Source organism: Marasmius oreades, chromosome 2 (genome assembly GCF_018924745.1).
Source record: "Marasmius oreades isolate 03SP1 chromosome 2, whole genome shotgun sequence".
NCBI classification, from domain to species: domain Eukaryota; kingdom Fungi; phylum Basidiomycota; class Agaricomycetes; order Agaricales; family Marasmiaceae; genus Marasmius; species Marasmius oreades.
This window is the reverse complement of record NC_057324.1, coordinates 3,458,311-3,471,391: the sequence shown is the minus strand read 5'-3', so window position 1 is coordinate 3,471,391 and position 13,081 is coordinate 3,458,311. Positions and strand designations below refer to the sequence as shown.

General features: G+C 47.4%; 7 protein-coding genes across 8 annotated transcripts; 5 read left to right on the top strand and 2 right to left on the bottom strand.

Moving 5' to 3' along the window:
- The first annotated feature begins 20 nt into the window (after positions 1-20).
- On the top strand, positions 21-1,485 carry E1B28_004890 (uncharacterized protein). Its single transcript, XM_043149416.1, has 8 exons — positions 21-404; positions 473-585; positions 646-681; positions 736-835; positions 900-1,116; positions 1,166-1,215; positions 1,271-1,339; positions 1,390-1,485. The coding sequence occupies exons 1-8, from the start codon at positions 30-32 to the stop codon at positions 1,462-1,464; spliced, it is 1,035 nt and encodes a 344-aa protein (XP_043014022.1). The 5' UTR covers positions 21-29; the 3' UTR covers positions 1,465-1,485.
- Positions 1,486-1,513: 28 nt separating this feature from the next.
- E1B28_004889 (uncharacterized protein) lies at positions 1,514-2,933 on the bottom strand. The gene is made up of 6 exons (XM_043149415.1): positions 2,770-2,933; positions 2,530-2,714; positions 2,087-2,477; positions 1,881-2,034; positions 1,673-1,829; positions 1,514-1,607 (listed from the first exon to the last, which is right to left on the bottom strand). The coding sequence occupies exons 1-6, from the start codon at positions 2,849-2,851 to the stop codon at positions 1,527-1,529; spliced, it is 1,050 nt and encodes a 349-aa protein (XP_043014021.1). The 5' UTR covers positions 2,852-2,933; the 3' UTR covers positions 1,514-1,526.
- A 159-nt stretch (positions 2,934-3,092) lies between these two features.
- Positions 3,093-4,951, top strand: E1B28_004888 (uncharacterized protein; the record flags this gene model as incomplete). Its single annotated transcript, XM_043149414.1, has 5 exons — positions 3,093-3,403; positions 3,454-3,618; positions 3,667-4,215; positions 4,270-4,440; positions 4,498-4,951. 5 exons carry the CDS (start codon positions 3,093-3,095, stop codon positions 4,949-4,951), a joined length of 1,650 nt encoding a protein of 549 aa, XP_043014020.1.
- Positions 4,952-4,970: 19 nt separating this feature from the next.
- Positions 4,971-5,233, top strand: E1B28_004887 (uncharacterized protein; the record flags this gene model as incomplete). The annotated part of the gene is made up of 2 exons (XM_043149413.1): positions 4,971-4,975; positions 4,996-5,233. The coding sequence occupies 2 exons, from the start codon at positions 4,971-4,973 to the stop codon at positions 5,231-5,233; spliced, it is 243 nt and encodes an 80-aa protein (XP_043014019.1).
- Positions 5,234-5,632: 399 nt separating this feature from the next.
- On the top strand, positions 5,633-7,458 carry E1B28_004886 (uncharacterized protein; the record flags this gene model as incomplete). Its single annotated transcript, XM_043149412.1, has 5 exons — positions 5,633-5,934; positions 5,990-6,154; positions 6,211-6,759; positions 6,817-6,987; positions 7,041-7,458. 5 exons carry the CDS (start codon positions 5,633-5,635, stop codon positions 7,456-7,458), a joined length of 1,605 nt encoding a protein of 534 aa, XP_043014018.1.
- Positions 7,459-7,926: 468 nt separating this feature from the next.
- Positions 7,927-10,537, top strand: E1B28_004885 (uncharacterized protein). 2 transcript variants are annotated; one of them, XM_043149410.1, is made up of 8 exons: positions 7,927-8,201; positions 8,260-8,432; positions 8,485-8,557; positions 8,609-8,800; positions 8,862-8,923; positions 8,975-9,291; positions 9,351-9,910; positions 9,958-10,537. In XM_043149410.1, the coding sequence occupies exons 1-8, from the start codon at positions 7,953-7,955 to the stop codon at positions 10,264-10,266; spliced, it is 1,935 nt and encodes a 644-aa protein (XP_043014016.1). In that variant the 5' UTR covers positions 7,927-7,952; the 3' UTR covers positions 10,267-10,537. The 2 variants fall into 2 exon arrangements, with proteins under 2 accessions (XP_043014016.1, XP_043014017.1); XM_043149411.1 differs by having other exon boundaries at positions 9,351-10,537.
- E1B28_004884 (uncharacterized protein) lies at positions 10,486-12,941 on the bottom strand (the record flags this gene model as incomplete). The annotated part of the gene is made up of 10 exons (XM_043149409.1): positions 12,889-12,941; positions 12,153-12,827; positions 12,035-12,101; positions 11,927-11,979; positions 11,705-11,872; positions 11,517-11,631; positions 11,295-11,462; positions 11,101-11,236; positions 10,987-11,049; positions 10,486-10,932 (listed from the first exon to the last, which is right to left on the bottom strand). Exons 2-10 carry the CDS (start codon positions 12,352-12,354, stop codon positions 10,486-10,488), a joined length of 1,419 nt encoding a protein of 472 aa, XP_043014015.1. The 5' UTR covers positions 12,355-12,827; positions 12,889-12,941.
- Positions 12,942-13,081: the final 140 nt, after the last annotated feature.

Here is a 13,081-nt window from a genome sequence, read left to right as displayed (position 1 = left end):
ATATATAGAACCGATTGCCGCTGGGGGTCATGTTTTCTCGTTTCTCTCAACTCCCTCGCAGTACTAGTTGTGCTCGCACTATATATCCTAAAAAGACTCTCCCTCACAGAACCTTCACTGATGCTAATTTGGGGGAAGACCACGATGCGTACGATTTTGGGAGCTACACCGTCGTTCTACCGGAAGAACCTTTCGTGTTTGGTGTTTCCCATATAACTCCTCGGAATGTGCCAAACTCGGTACGGAAACCGCCCTATGCGCTGGCGCGTCATCATGATACGAACACATCCACACTGGTGAAGAGAGAGAAACTGATACGTCTCGGTGGAGTGGAGGAGGACGGGTTGAGAAAGTCGGCTGGCCTGGCAAGGGAGGTGCGAGAGTTTTCTGGGACGTTGGTGAAGGTGAGGGTGTACATGTGTGCTCAATTAATACATGAGTTGACTTTTTGGCGCGTTTTCGTTTTCCCTAGGCTGGAGTCACGACGAATGAGATTGACGGTGCCATACATGAATATATCCTTTCGCGTGGTGCGTATCCCTCACCGCTACATTATAGAGGGTTCCCGAAGTCGTGTTGTACTAGGCGAGTTGGGGTTCTTTGTTCTAGGACTCGCTCTCGTTGATTAACGTGCCAATGTTTTAGTGTGAATAATATCATTGCTCATGGAATACCGGATGGGTGAGTAGGAAGTCAGGTTTTTTTCTGGGGACTGAAATAACGGAAAGGTTACAGCCGTCCTTTAGAAGATGGAGACATCGTGAATATCGATATCACTGTTTATTTAAATGGGTACCACGGAGATACTTCCCAGACCTGGCTAGTCGGAGACGTGGTGAGTTTGTGGTCTTACCAAGTTACTTTCGTCTTAATCATGAATATGCAACTACAAACAAAAGGATCATCCTGGGCGTGTTCTTTGTGAAATAACCACCGAAGCTGTTCAAGCCGGAATCGACGCGTGCGGACCAGGAAAACATTTCAAGGGGATAGGCCGAGCGATACATGATCTTGTCAAGAGACCGTTTCGAGGAATGGAGTTTTGTATCTCACAACAGTTCACTGGACACGGAATTGGAACAGAGTTCCACCGTCCCCCATGGATTTGGCATCATCGTGAGTTGTTCTGTTTTGCCCCTTGAAGTTTCACGCTCAACGCTTGCAGTAAATGATGAGCCCGGTGTTATGCAACCTGGACACTGTTTCACTATCGAGGTTCGTAGCGCAGTTATGACTAAGAACCTTTACAGAACTAACAACCTTCCCCCAGCCGATCATCATACAGGGCAAGGATCCGCTCGGATGGTTGTTCCCGGATGGATGGACAGCTAGCACGGAGGTTACTTAGTCTCTCCTCGGTCAACTCTCCTTTCTGACGGGTCGTCACAGAACTGTGCAAGAGGTGCCCAAGTGGAACATATGGTTCTCATCACTGACAACGGTGTGGATGTTTTGACTCGATAAAATACCGTCGCATACATACTTGACAAATATTTGGGATGATGCTACAGTCGGATGGAGTTCTTTTAAAGCTTTGCCGTTGTGACCAACTTGGATTTGGCCTGCAGTAATTCAGCTGCTTCATTGACCATGTTCTCGACGATAGTCTTAACAAATGAAGACGAGGGTCAATGCTCATATCATTTTGAAGCACTCACGCTTTGAAACATACCTTTGCAGGCAGGACTTCGTCGATCATGGCTGCGACTTTCCCCATAAGCCAGCCACGGCTCACTGCGCTTCTTTCGGGGTGGTGCTCGAGATCGTGGTCGACGGGTATGATACCTTCACTAGTCAATTTCTCGATTTCGTCTTGTCGTTTTGTCTCCCTGGGGTAGAATTAATGTAATGCCTAAGGGCATAGGGAAGGCAACGCCTACCATTCTTCAACGTAGGGTGTCTTGAAAACTCTGAGTGGTCTGCCGGAGTAGATGACAGTGCGAATGTTATCCTCATGGGTACTCTTAATAACATAGTCCTTGTGGATTTTTGGGGCACCAGCTTCAACGGATGCAACGAATCTAGTGCCAACCCCTAAAAGCAGAAGTTGAGATCGTGAACAGGCGGGGAAGGAGCCAGAACTCACAGACTGCTTGGGCGCCCCACATCAAATTGGCAGCCAAACTACGTCCATCATACACTGCGCCTGCACCAACGACGTACACAGGTCCGCCCGTCAACTCGCTCTTTTCGCCTTTGGTCGCATCAACACAAGCCGGGATCAACAAGCTCGCAGGCAATTCGCCGGTATGTCCTCCACCCTCTCCAGCTTGCGCACAAATGATATCCACCCCGACGGAAAGAGCTTTAGCGACGTGTTTTGGATGTCCTACCATGTTCATGACGGGGATTCCGGCCTTGTGCAGTTTTTCCACCGCCCAGCGAGGTGGTATACCGATAGCACAAACGAACAACTTGGCACCCTCTTCAATGATAACGTCGATGAGTTCCGGAAGTTGGCCTTTGGTGTAGTCATACTGTGCGGCGATAAACTCCTCAGAAATTCATAACCAAGAAAGTGTTACGTACGTTCGTTTTCCGAGCACTCCCACCCACCTGAGGAAGAGCAAGATCCACACCAAACGGCGCGTTCTTATCCTTCAGATATCCCTTTATTTCGTGAATGAGCGACCTCAAGATCTTGGGGGTATAACCCAAACCACCAAGGACACCGAGACCACCAGCGTTCGTCACAGCTGCGACCAGTTCAGGCCCTGCTTTGCCTGTTAGCAACCCAATTTTGAATGCCCCATGGCATGACCTACTGACCGGATGCGACATTCATACCAGCTAATATGACTGGATGAGTGATTTTGAACAACTCTGTTATGGGTGTTGAGATCACGGCCATTGCTTCAGCTCGTCGTGGAACTGGGGTCCGGTATGCAAGGGGAGGACTATCAGTGAGCTATTGAGCTTTGAAATATAAGTTTTCGCGGTTATTGAGCATTCCCGAGTCCGAGTAGCCTAGTAGCCGAGTTAGAATGAAGGACTCGGGAGGGTCAGAAGATCGAGCTCAGACCACGTGTTTTACACTACAGCGATGGGGAGAATTGCACAGTCTTCGGGTTTCCCACTCTGTGTTTACAACCATGACCGACAGAGAAAGGGAGCTTTCTCAACTCAAGAGAAACTTCTCAATGGCTTCTTTGTCAACTTCCGACCATCTCTCGGAGTCAAATTACACGACTGACTCCTCTTCTATCGGTACAATGGTAGGACCAGGATCGCTTGCCGGGAAAGCAATATATAGACTGGGAAAGATTACGCTAAAGGGAGTCGAACAAGTGGCCATTTACCGAAGATTGTCTGCAATCTCTTTTTACTTCCCTCATGATCATCGAGACTCCTCAAATGTGAACGGCATCGAGCAAATGTATCTTGATTTGCTAGAGTTATCGAGGTAAGTAGGCCTTGAAATACAATTTTTCCACTTACGACTGGTGATGCTAGACCAGGAATGTACTCAAATGGAATTCGTTTCCAAGCATTAGGCATGATTATGGCGCAGATCGGGACCAGAAATACCAAATATCTGTTAAATGCATTGACACGTTTTCCTTCTATTGAACTCGGCCACCTCGTTGCGGATATCATACCCCATTTTGACCCTGTATCGTATGCAGCTTTTCTTTTGTAGTTTTATTCGCCTCTAACTCTTGCTAGGTTAACCTCCATGTCTCACGCGGATGTTGTGAAGGACCCAATTCTCAAGGCATATGTGGAGAGTCTATCTGTACGAGTGGAAAATTCGTTTGTACCTTTCATAGACTTCCTCTCTCAGATTGTTACACTCGACGAGGACCGGCGTGATGTCGTCCTGGCGAATGGGGTTTTGGACATGATGCTTGGACTTTACGTGACCGACTTTCAGGACGTTCTAGCACCTCGAGACTTCCCAAGGTCCACTATGAAGTCTTCCTTACTAGGAGCTTGTAACTCACTCTTCATGGGGGTTCTTCTCAAGGGTTCTGGACTGGAACTCATCTCGAAACATGGGCTATCAATCTTGTGGCCTTTCCATCCAGCGCTGGAATTCCTCGCGGACACTGAGCGTCGCCGGTTTAAACGGGGAAGATACTGGGACGTGATGAGCAGGGATTACGTCCAGTGGAGAGTCCGCACAATTCAGAATATGATGTTTGACTTTTCCTGTGTTTTCGACGTGGATACATTCCTCGACACTGTAATAGACTGCCTGACTTTTGTGATGAGGTAAGTTTATTCTTTTCTGTAAATGGGGCTGATTTTGACATCACGAATCGTTAGTCCTGACGAGGAAATTTCATACCGAGGTCTGCGCTGCCTCTATACTGCGATTGGCCGCGACAATGTACCTTTCAGTGTGGCTACTGCCGTTCATTCGTATTTATCCAAAGGAGAGGGATTTGATGTAGCCTCGATGTTGAAAAGTGTAGCCAAGGTGTTGTTGGGCCTTCTGTAAGGTTTTTAGTTGTTCTCATACGGCTGACTACCGTTCTCATTTTTTTCCATCAGATCTCCAACCCCTCGCGTGGTCGAGTCATTCACTTTCGACAACGATCCGTCGGACCTCATTCCGGACGTCCTGGCGACCTTTATCAACTTCTTCGCTTCCTTGGCTCGGAGAAGTGAAAAATATCATAAACTCATTACTGAAACCGGGATTATTCGGATCGGCAGAGAAACGTTGACAATACTGGAGAACGCGAAACTGGAGAATGAGGAACCAACGGCGATTGCGGGATTGATGTGCTACAGCAGAAAAGACCTTGAATTATACTCCAGCACGTATAAAACCACTGCCGACCAGCCGTATCAGGTGCACGTCGTTCGATGGGACTTGATTGTCCTCGAAAAGTGGGCACCTGGAAGGAAGTTGCTCCTATGTCCGCCCGGACGATGGGCTAAAGGAGGACCGGTTTATGGCACCATTTCTAATCATCGGCAAGAGTTCCAACTGGGGCATTAAAACAGTCTCTTGTATGTGCATGAGGTGAGATGTAATCCCCTTAGCGCCTCTGCCGTTTCTTCATCCGAATTAGAAGATACATGCACGGATGATACAGAAGAAGCGGAGAAAGAATGTAGTAAGGAGGAATACAAGGAGCTATCTTGGATAGCGAATGAGAGGATCGCACTATGGAGAGGGAGTTTAGAGAGAGTTGCGTTCATTCACGATGACGCCAAGCACGATGATATACTAGAATGGTACGCTAAGGAAAGTACAGGTTGCCGACAGGGTGATGCTTAGGCAGGAGGAAGAGCGAGCCAAACGAGAGGCACTGGCGACAGAAATCAAGGGCGACTTGCCGTTGAAGAAGAAGTCTAGAGTTTCCTGACTCGCTAACATTGTGGCGTCTTGGACCGTGGATTTGTTTGTACATTTACTGGACGCGTCTGGTTGGGGAAAGGGTACGGTCGAGTCCCAAAAAGTCAAAGTCTAAGTAGGAAATACTTCTTCCAATGTACTCCCTTCCCGTGATGTGGGGTTGACAGCAAACCTATTGATGCGGTGCCACCAGAAGAAATTTAGTGACTTCAGTCACGCGCGTTGGTTGTTCGTCGCCGACAACCATACAGTTCGGAATGACATTGACAACGGTGGTGAGAATTCCACTAAAAAGAGAGTCCCAGGTTTTCCCTCACAGCCATGACCAATAGAGATAGTGAATTTCCGCAACTCGAGAGAAGCTTTTCAACGGCTTCTTCGTCAACCAGCCTTCTCTCGAACTCGGATCGCACGACTAATTCCTCTTCTGTCGGTACAATCGTAGGACCAGGATCGCTTTCCGGGAAAGCAATATATAAATTGGGAAAGATTACGCTCAAGGGAGTCGAACAAGTGGCCATATACCGAAGACTGTCCACAATCTCTTTTTACTTCCCTCATCGAGACTCTACATATGTGAACGGCATAGAGCAGATGTACCTTGATTTGTTGGAATTATCGAGGTAAGTGGGTCGTGAAGTGCAGTTTTTCCCCTCCACTTACGACTAGTGATGCTAGACCAGAAATGTACTCGAATGGAATTCATTTTCAAGCATCAGGCATGGTTATGGCGCAGATTGGGTCCAGAAATATCAAATATCTGTTAGATGCATTAAATCATTTCCCTGTTATTGAAATTGGCCACTTTGTTGCGGATATCATGCCCCATTTTGACCCTATATCGTATGTAACTTTCCTTTCAAGTTCGTAGGTTTTATCCACCTCTTACTCCTCGCCAGGTTAACATCCATGTCTCACGCGGATGTTGTGAGGGACCCGATTCTCAAGCCGTATGTAGAAAGTCTACATGAGCGAGAGGATAACTCGCTTGCACCTCTTGTGGATTTTTTCTCCCAGCTCCTTTCGTTAGATGAGGGCCGTTGTGATGTTGTCCTGGCGAATGGGGTTTTGGACATGATGCTAGGTCTATATGTGACCGACTTTCAAGATGTTCTGGCCCCCCAGGCCGTACCAGCGTCCTCCAAGAAGTCATCTCTTCTAGGAGCTTGTAACTCACTCTTCATGGGGGTTCTTCTCAAGGGTTCTGGACTGGAACTGATCTCGAAACATGGGCTATCAATTTTGTGGCCTTTCCATCCAGCGCTGGAATTCCTCTCGGATACTGAGCGTCGGCGGTCCAGACGGAGAACATATTGGGACATGACGAGTAGGGATTACATTGGGTGGAGAATGAGCTCAATCCATAATATGATGTTTGACTCGTCTAGCGTTTTCGACGTCAACGCATTACTCGATGCTGTAATGGACTGCTTAAACTTCGTCGCGAGGTATTATTCAATTCATCGTTTGAGGCTTCAGACAATTCTTATATCTTGAACGACCAGTGCTGATGAGGAAATTTCATATCGAGGCTTGCGCTCTCTCTATACTACGATCGCCCGCGAACACAAACCTTTGACGGTGGCTACCGCCGTACTCTCACACATATCCATGGGGGAGGGCTTTGACGTCGCCTTCACACTGAAACGTATCAGTGACAGGTTGGCTGGTCTTCTGTAAGGTTTGGCTCGGATGTTTGGCTCAAATTCTCATTATCCATATCCAACAGATCTCCAACCTCTCGAGCTGTTGAGTTGTTCACCCTCGAGAATGACCCATCGGATCTCATTGCGGACGTACTGACTATCTTCATCAACTTCTTTGCGTTCATTGCTCGAACAAGCGAAACATATCATAAACTTGTTTCCGAAACTGGTATCATTCAGATCGGCAGGGTAACTTTGGCAATTGTGGAGAACACGAAGATGGAAGGTGAAAAACCGATGACCATTAAGGAGTTGCTGAACAAGGACGAGGACATCGAGCTGTATTCTAGCATGTATGACACTACAGCAGACGCACCATATCCTGTTCATGCCGTTCGTTGGAACTTGATCATACTCGAAAAGCCGGTACCGAGACGAAGAATGCTTCTAGCACCGCTTGGACGATGGGCTAAAGGAGGCCTAGTGTATCACCGTTTCTAACCAATGGCAAGAGATTTTATCTTGAATCAGGGGCTGCAGTTTCTGGCATTAGGTGTGATACGGGATATTCGTTAACTGCTCAACTGCCTCCTGAAGATCGAAACGTGTCTGCCCGCCCGCCAACTACTCGCAGTGGCGACCTGGAGATAAGCTCTCAAGATCTCATGGCGAGGACGAGTGGCTCGTGTAGTCATACTACCCACTGTACATGCATATGCTGGTCCTTGAGATGGTCGCGGTCCGGGCGATGTTGTACTGGTAACTGCTCTTTTAACGTCAGAGTGAGATCTCTGCTGGGAAGAGGGAGGGCTCTCATTGAACTAGCGGACGTATGTAGGTTGGAGTTTTATCTAGCTATAATGGGGAATTATCTAGTCAAGTCAATAGAAACGAATTTTTGCGATCACAGGCCTTTACTAAAATATTTAAAAAAAATCTGCCGCCGGGCCGGGAAGACACAAAAAAATTACGACTCACAGTTCCCCCCATCCGTCATGGCATCCTCACTTCTAATGGACCCAAAAGCCACATTTCAAACCACATTCTCCCATCTCCTCGACCCCCGTATACTCAGTGCTCTTGCGGACATGCGTATGAGTCGCCCGACGTTAGTTCAAACCAAAGTCATATCAATAGCTCTATCAGAAGAAAGCAGGGACATTCTTGCTCGTGCAAGGACAGGAAGTGGAAAGACGGCAGCGTTTGGGGTTCCAATCGTTCAAAGAATCCTGAAAGTAAAGGAGGTGGGTTTTTTCCAGGTTCTTTTAAGTCGACGTCTGCTTACCACTTGAAAGTATCTAGTCTTCGGATACATCGCTCAATGATCCCTCAAGACAAGTTACGAGAGCACTTATACTTGTTCCAACTCGGGAACTGGCGGAACAGATCTCAGTATTCTTCAGAGGGGTGACGAAGTATTGCCAGGATGTCGTCGTTCATAATGTTGCGTCTTCAAGCATGGGTAGTCTACAGCGGTGTGTACAGGTTTAACTCTCACTGTGATTCGATTTCTGATTTCTTTTGCAGGACCCTGGCAGTAGAAAAACCAGACATCGTCGTTTCAACTCCATCACGAGCTCTGGCACTTATTCAATCCAAAGTTCGCGTTTTGCACTCTGAGAAAAAAAGCTGTCGCTAAGTTCTTCGCCAGAGTCTTGTTTTAACGTCCCTTGAATCCCTCGTTATTGACGAAGCCGATCTAATCCTGTCTTATGGTCACGATGAAGACGTCCGACAAATATTCAGCGGGGCTTATCTACCAAAGATATATCAGTCATATTTGATGAGCGCAACCATGACAGAGGATGTCGAGCTGTTGAAAGGTTTGACTTTGAGGAATCCGGTATGTCGCAACTATTTTACTCAGTTTGCCTGTATCTGACTCTTTTATCGGTTGAATACAGGCATTATTGAAGTTGGAAGAGGACGAGGACGACGCCGCAAGGCTGACGCAGTATGCAGTCAGGTCAGATAAATATCTTTCTTCCTGAATCTGCTTGTGTTCATCCGTTCTCAGATGCTCCGAAACCGACAAATTCCTCCTCACATATGTCATGCTAAAACTAAAACTTATCAAAGGGAAAACTATTCTCTTTGTCAATTCTGTCGAGCGGTGTTACAGACTCAAACTATTCTTGGAACAGTTCTCCATTAAATCTTGTGTGCTCAACTCGGAACTGCCATTGAACTCGAGATATCATACGGTGCAGGAGTTCAACAAGGGAGTGTACGAGTACATTATCGCGACGGATGAGAGTGGAGGTGTGGGTTTGGGTGGAGGAGATGAGCGAGATGAAGGGGACGACGAGGATGAAGCAGAGGGGCATGAAGAATGTGAGTGGTCATTGACAGTCATAATGTTACTAGTCTCTTTGCTAACCTGAGTTCAATAGTCACATCGACGCAGCGCGAACCTGAGAACACGAACGTTGACGAAGGAGAGGAGGCTACAATCACAAGAAAGCGTAAAAGGATGGCAGATACGACCACTTCACAAACCGAGCAGAAAACACGAAAACGACGACACAAAAAGGGAAGAGGCGATAAGGAATACGGGGTTACTCGTGGAGTCGATTTTATCGATGTGTCCTGCGTCCTCAATTTCGATTTACCATCCTCGTCGCGATCATACACCCATCGAGTCGGTCGAACGGCGCGTGCTGGACGTACCGGAATGTCATTGTCTTTTGTGGTACCGAACGAAGAGTGGGGAAAGAACAAGATTGTGGGGTGTTTACCTTCTGCAAAAGACGATGAGAAAGTCTTTGAAAAGATTGAGGGAGAACAAGCTGGGAGGGGTAGTAAGATGAAGGAGTACAAATTCGACATGAAGCAGGTTGAAGCATTCCGGTACAGGATGGAGGATGCGTTGAGGTCTGTTACGAGGAACGCAATTAGAGAGGCCAGGATCAAGGAGGTGAAAACAGAGATTTTGAATTCAGATAAACTGCAGGTAAGGTTTTATTGTGATTTGAAATCTGAGAGTACAAATTCCTCTAGGCACACTTTGAAGATAATCCACTCGACCTCGAATACCTGCGACACGATAAACCTTTACATCCAACGCGGATACAACCTCATATGAAACACATTCCTAAGTATCTTCTTCCACGATCTGCACAGTTACCAGCTGCCGGAGTTGAAGTCACCAACGAGCAACGGGAGAGTGCGGAGAGCAAAAGTGGTGGATTTGTGCCCTTTAGAAAGGACAACAGTCGCGGACGTGGTAGGGGACGAGGCCGAGGAAGGGGTGGGACGTCCGACAGAGGGAGGAAAAGGGCAGATCCTCTAAAGAAATTTGGACGGTAAAGATGGGCCATCTTACCGATTACTTAAGAGGATGTGTTCAGAACCGCCTTCCTCAAATTTCATGAAGGCCTCCGACCAACCGTCCGCAGGTTTCATTAATTTCCTCAAGCAGTCGAAACGAATAGGGAGGTTGAGGGCGTAAAGGGGGGAAAAGCCCCTAATCATATGAATATCCATGCCATTATGTAGGGCTGCGTAAAAAAGTACATTGGGGGGCCCTCATGTACTCAAAACTAACTCCATTGCTACTAGTAGAACACTTGAAAGGCCAACGAGAACTAAGGCACCCTGGCCTATACCGATAAGTCTGCTACTGCCATTCAAAGCCCGCGGGCGACCTGTCCCATTCATTCTATCGTGATCTTCAGACGGACCACCAGAAAGGGGTTGATTCCAGAAGAAGTAAGGTTTCCGTGCATAAGTCGGGTCAGCCTGTGACAAGAACGTCTCGTACTTCTTGTCAGGATCACCGAACGTAGAGGCCACCGCGGCCACTAAGGGTTCCAAATGGCGTATGTCCCCGGATCTGTCAGTAATGTTGTTAAGGTTGGCTGCTTGTATCATGGCGAAGTCAAGAGCAGATTGGATAGTCCCACCCTGACTGGTGGTTACATTCCAGTAACTACCAGACAAGGGATTTGCGTATTTGGCCATCCTGACTAGGGACTAGAGATTCGCTGAGGGTGAGTATACTGCCTCAAGGGAGTGAACAGGACTTACCACGAGGGCCGCAAGATTGGACGTGCGATGACGCTGGGCTTGAGGTATATTCTGCTCCAAAGGCTTCAACGAGTCAGGATATGGAACTTTAAAGGAATGGTGAGCACAACTCACTTGTTCGCCTGTGCTGTCGATCTGAGCCATGAATTTATCGTGAAAGAAAGTGTCGATTGTGTTGATTGCGCCTTGTCGGTCATTAACTATCAGTTTCAACGCCGCTAACTGTGCGGAATAAAAGGTTGAATGGTAACTGAAAAGGAGTTCAGTGTATTAAAAGGGTAATAGACGGAGACGGGGACGGGGATTACTTCAATGACGAGCTTTCTCGGACACCCTGAACGCTTGTCCTTAACCATCGGAGGTACTGATTGCACCATTCTATCATACCTTGGTCGATAACTGGGGTGTAGATAGAGTTTCTGCTTTCCCTAAGGATTGATATCCCAGATGCAATCTTTACGAACGCTCTTAACTCCCTGTAAGGCGAAACTCGTCAATCGGGGCAGGGAAGTTTCTAATCTCGCACGAACATTATTCCCCCATAATGACCTAATTGACCTTTGGGACCTCGCTTCATTTGAGCATAGTTCAGGTTAGGATTCATTCTCCTCTCGGGGTCCAGAAACCAAGTCTGTAGATGGGATACTGCGAGGGTATTAGAATATTCAAGACTCAGGGCTGGGCACACGGGAGTGAACAAGAATAAGTATTGACTTACCGGCGTTCCTTGCATGCATGTCGTTGTTGACTCTGGCGATTACCGAAGCAATGGAATTGTAGAGCACTGCGTCGGCGAGTTGGTTGAATGCATATTTACTGGCGGCATTGACTTTGACCGTATCAGGATTCACTTCGTTTCGATGGACGTAAGGGCAAAGCTTCCATCCTATGAGCCTGGGAATGAACGAATTTCGGGATAGCTCTGCAACATGGTACCTACTATTATCTTCTGTTAAAGTCGCATTGTTCACTGCGGTGCAATTTGGCCATGCGCTACGGTAAGTATGTTGAGGCCCTGGTGATTGAGGCGAGCGACAGTGGCACCCACTTCGACATCCAGCTCATATAGTCATGTCTGTCTCCCGAGGGCGGGATGACGGTCGAGTTCGTAACGGCTATAAGACCGGTTGAAAGAGGGCAGCTTTCTGGAATGAGACACTACGCACACCAAGGTCCTTTCTTCGAAAACTCGGTGGCCCATCTCAAGATCGTTATCCCCGCCCAATTAGTGCGAATGTCGAATTGTTTAGCAGCAATAAACTTGGGGTCGACGAAGTCATTGATGTAACTTGAAGCAGCACGCACTTGAACGCAGTAAATAGTCAGGAGTGTGAGCAATAGCGTCGAGCGGAAGGAGTCATGAAACATGGTTGTTCGCAGGAAAGGGCTGGAGACATTCTGTCCTTAAGAATCATCACAATCCATATATCAATTTCATGTAGAAAAGACGGTCGCGAATTGTTCAAATCCCAGAAATTCGGGTAAGCTGATATCAATAGCTTGCACCAGTGAAACGACGATAACTTTGCGTTTCCCGAGTTCTTGTTACCAAACTCTCAGGTACAGCACGAGTTGTTCGCAACGATGTATCCGAGGAAGCATTTGATGCAGTCATATCGGTATAAGTACCGTCTGCATTAGGAGTCGAACATAGGAGAGACTGATAGGCCTGGGCTTGGCAAATCGCAGAACTCGTGAGCCACCGGGAACTCCTACCAGAACTTCAGACTTTTAATGACTTGAAGAACCGGATCCTGAGGAATTTCATTTAGGGTCGTACAGGAATCGGATCTTCAACGAAACTTGAACGAAAAGCTTGAAAAATATCACCTAGACGTGAGCTGAATTGACCGCTACATTCAGAAGGCCTTCTCTCAAAAGGATAGAAACCGGTGAAACGACCTTCTGATGGGACTAATCTTGTAGGACTTCGATTAGGATCCGACGCGATAGAACGGCTGTGGAACTCCTGTAGGCTTCAGCCTTCGAGACCCATGATTCGTGCAGCCCGACCGGAGTCACATCCTGTAGGATACTTGAGGACTTTCTATTGTATGGGAACCCACAGGACTTGTTGCAGCGGCGGTCGTTGTGG

Bases quoted from the DNA above. Each gene is read 5' to 3' on its own strand.
- E1B28_004890 (XM_043149416.1), top strand. From the start codon at position 30: ATGTTTTCTCGTTTCTCTCAACTCCCTCGCAGTACTAGTTGTGCTCGC. The intron at 1,216-1,270 runs GTTCGTAGCGCA...ACCTTCCCCCAG, and splicing joins GACACTGTTTCACTATCGAG to CCGATCATCATACAGGGCAA. The intron at 1,340-1,389 runs GTTACTTAGTCT...GGGTCGTCACAG, and splicing joins GATGGACAGCTAGCACGGAG to AACTGTGCAAGAGGTGCCCA.
- E1B28_004889 (XM_043149415.1), bottom strand. From the start codon at position 2,851: ATGGCCGTGATCTCAACACCCATAACAGAGTTGTTCAAAATCACTCAT. The intron at 2,035-2,086 runs GTGAGTTCTGGC...TTCTGCTTTTAG, and splicing joins GTGGGGCGCCCAAGCAGTCT to GGGTTGGCACTAGATTCGTT. The intron at 1,608-1,672 runs GTATGTTTCAAA...TCATTTGTTAAG, and splicing joins ACGAAGTCCTGCCTGCAAAG to ACTATCGTCGAGAACATGGT.
- E1B28_004885 (XM_043149410.1), top strand. From the start codon at position 7,953: ATGGCATCCTCACTTCTAATGGACCCAAAAGCCACATTTCAAACCACA. The intron at 8,558-8,608 runs GTTCGCGTTTTG...GTTCTTCGCCAG, and splicing joins TGGCACTTATTCAATCCAAA to AGTCTTGTTTTAACGTCCCT. The intron at 8,801-8,861 runs GTATGTCGCAAC...GGTTGAATACAG, and splicing joins GTTTGACTTTGAGGAATCCG to GCATTATTGAAGTTGGAAGA.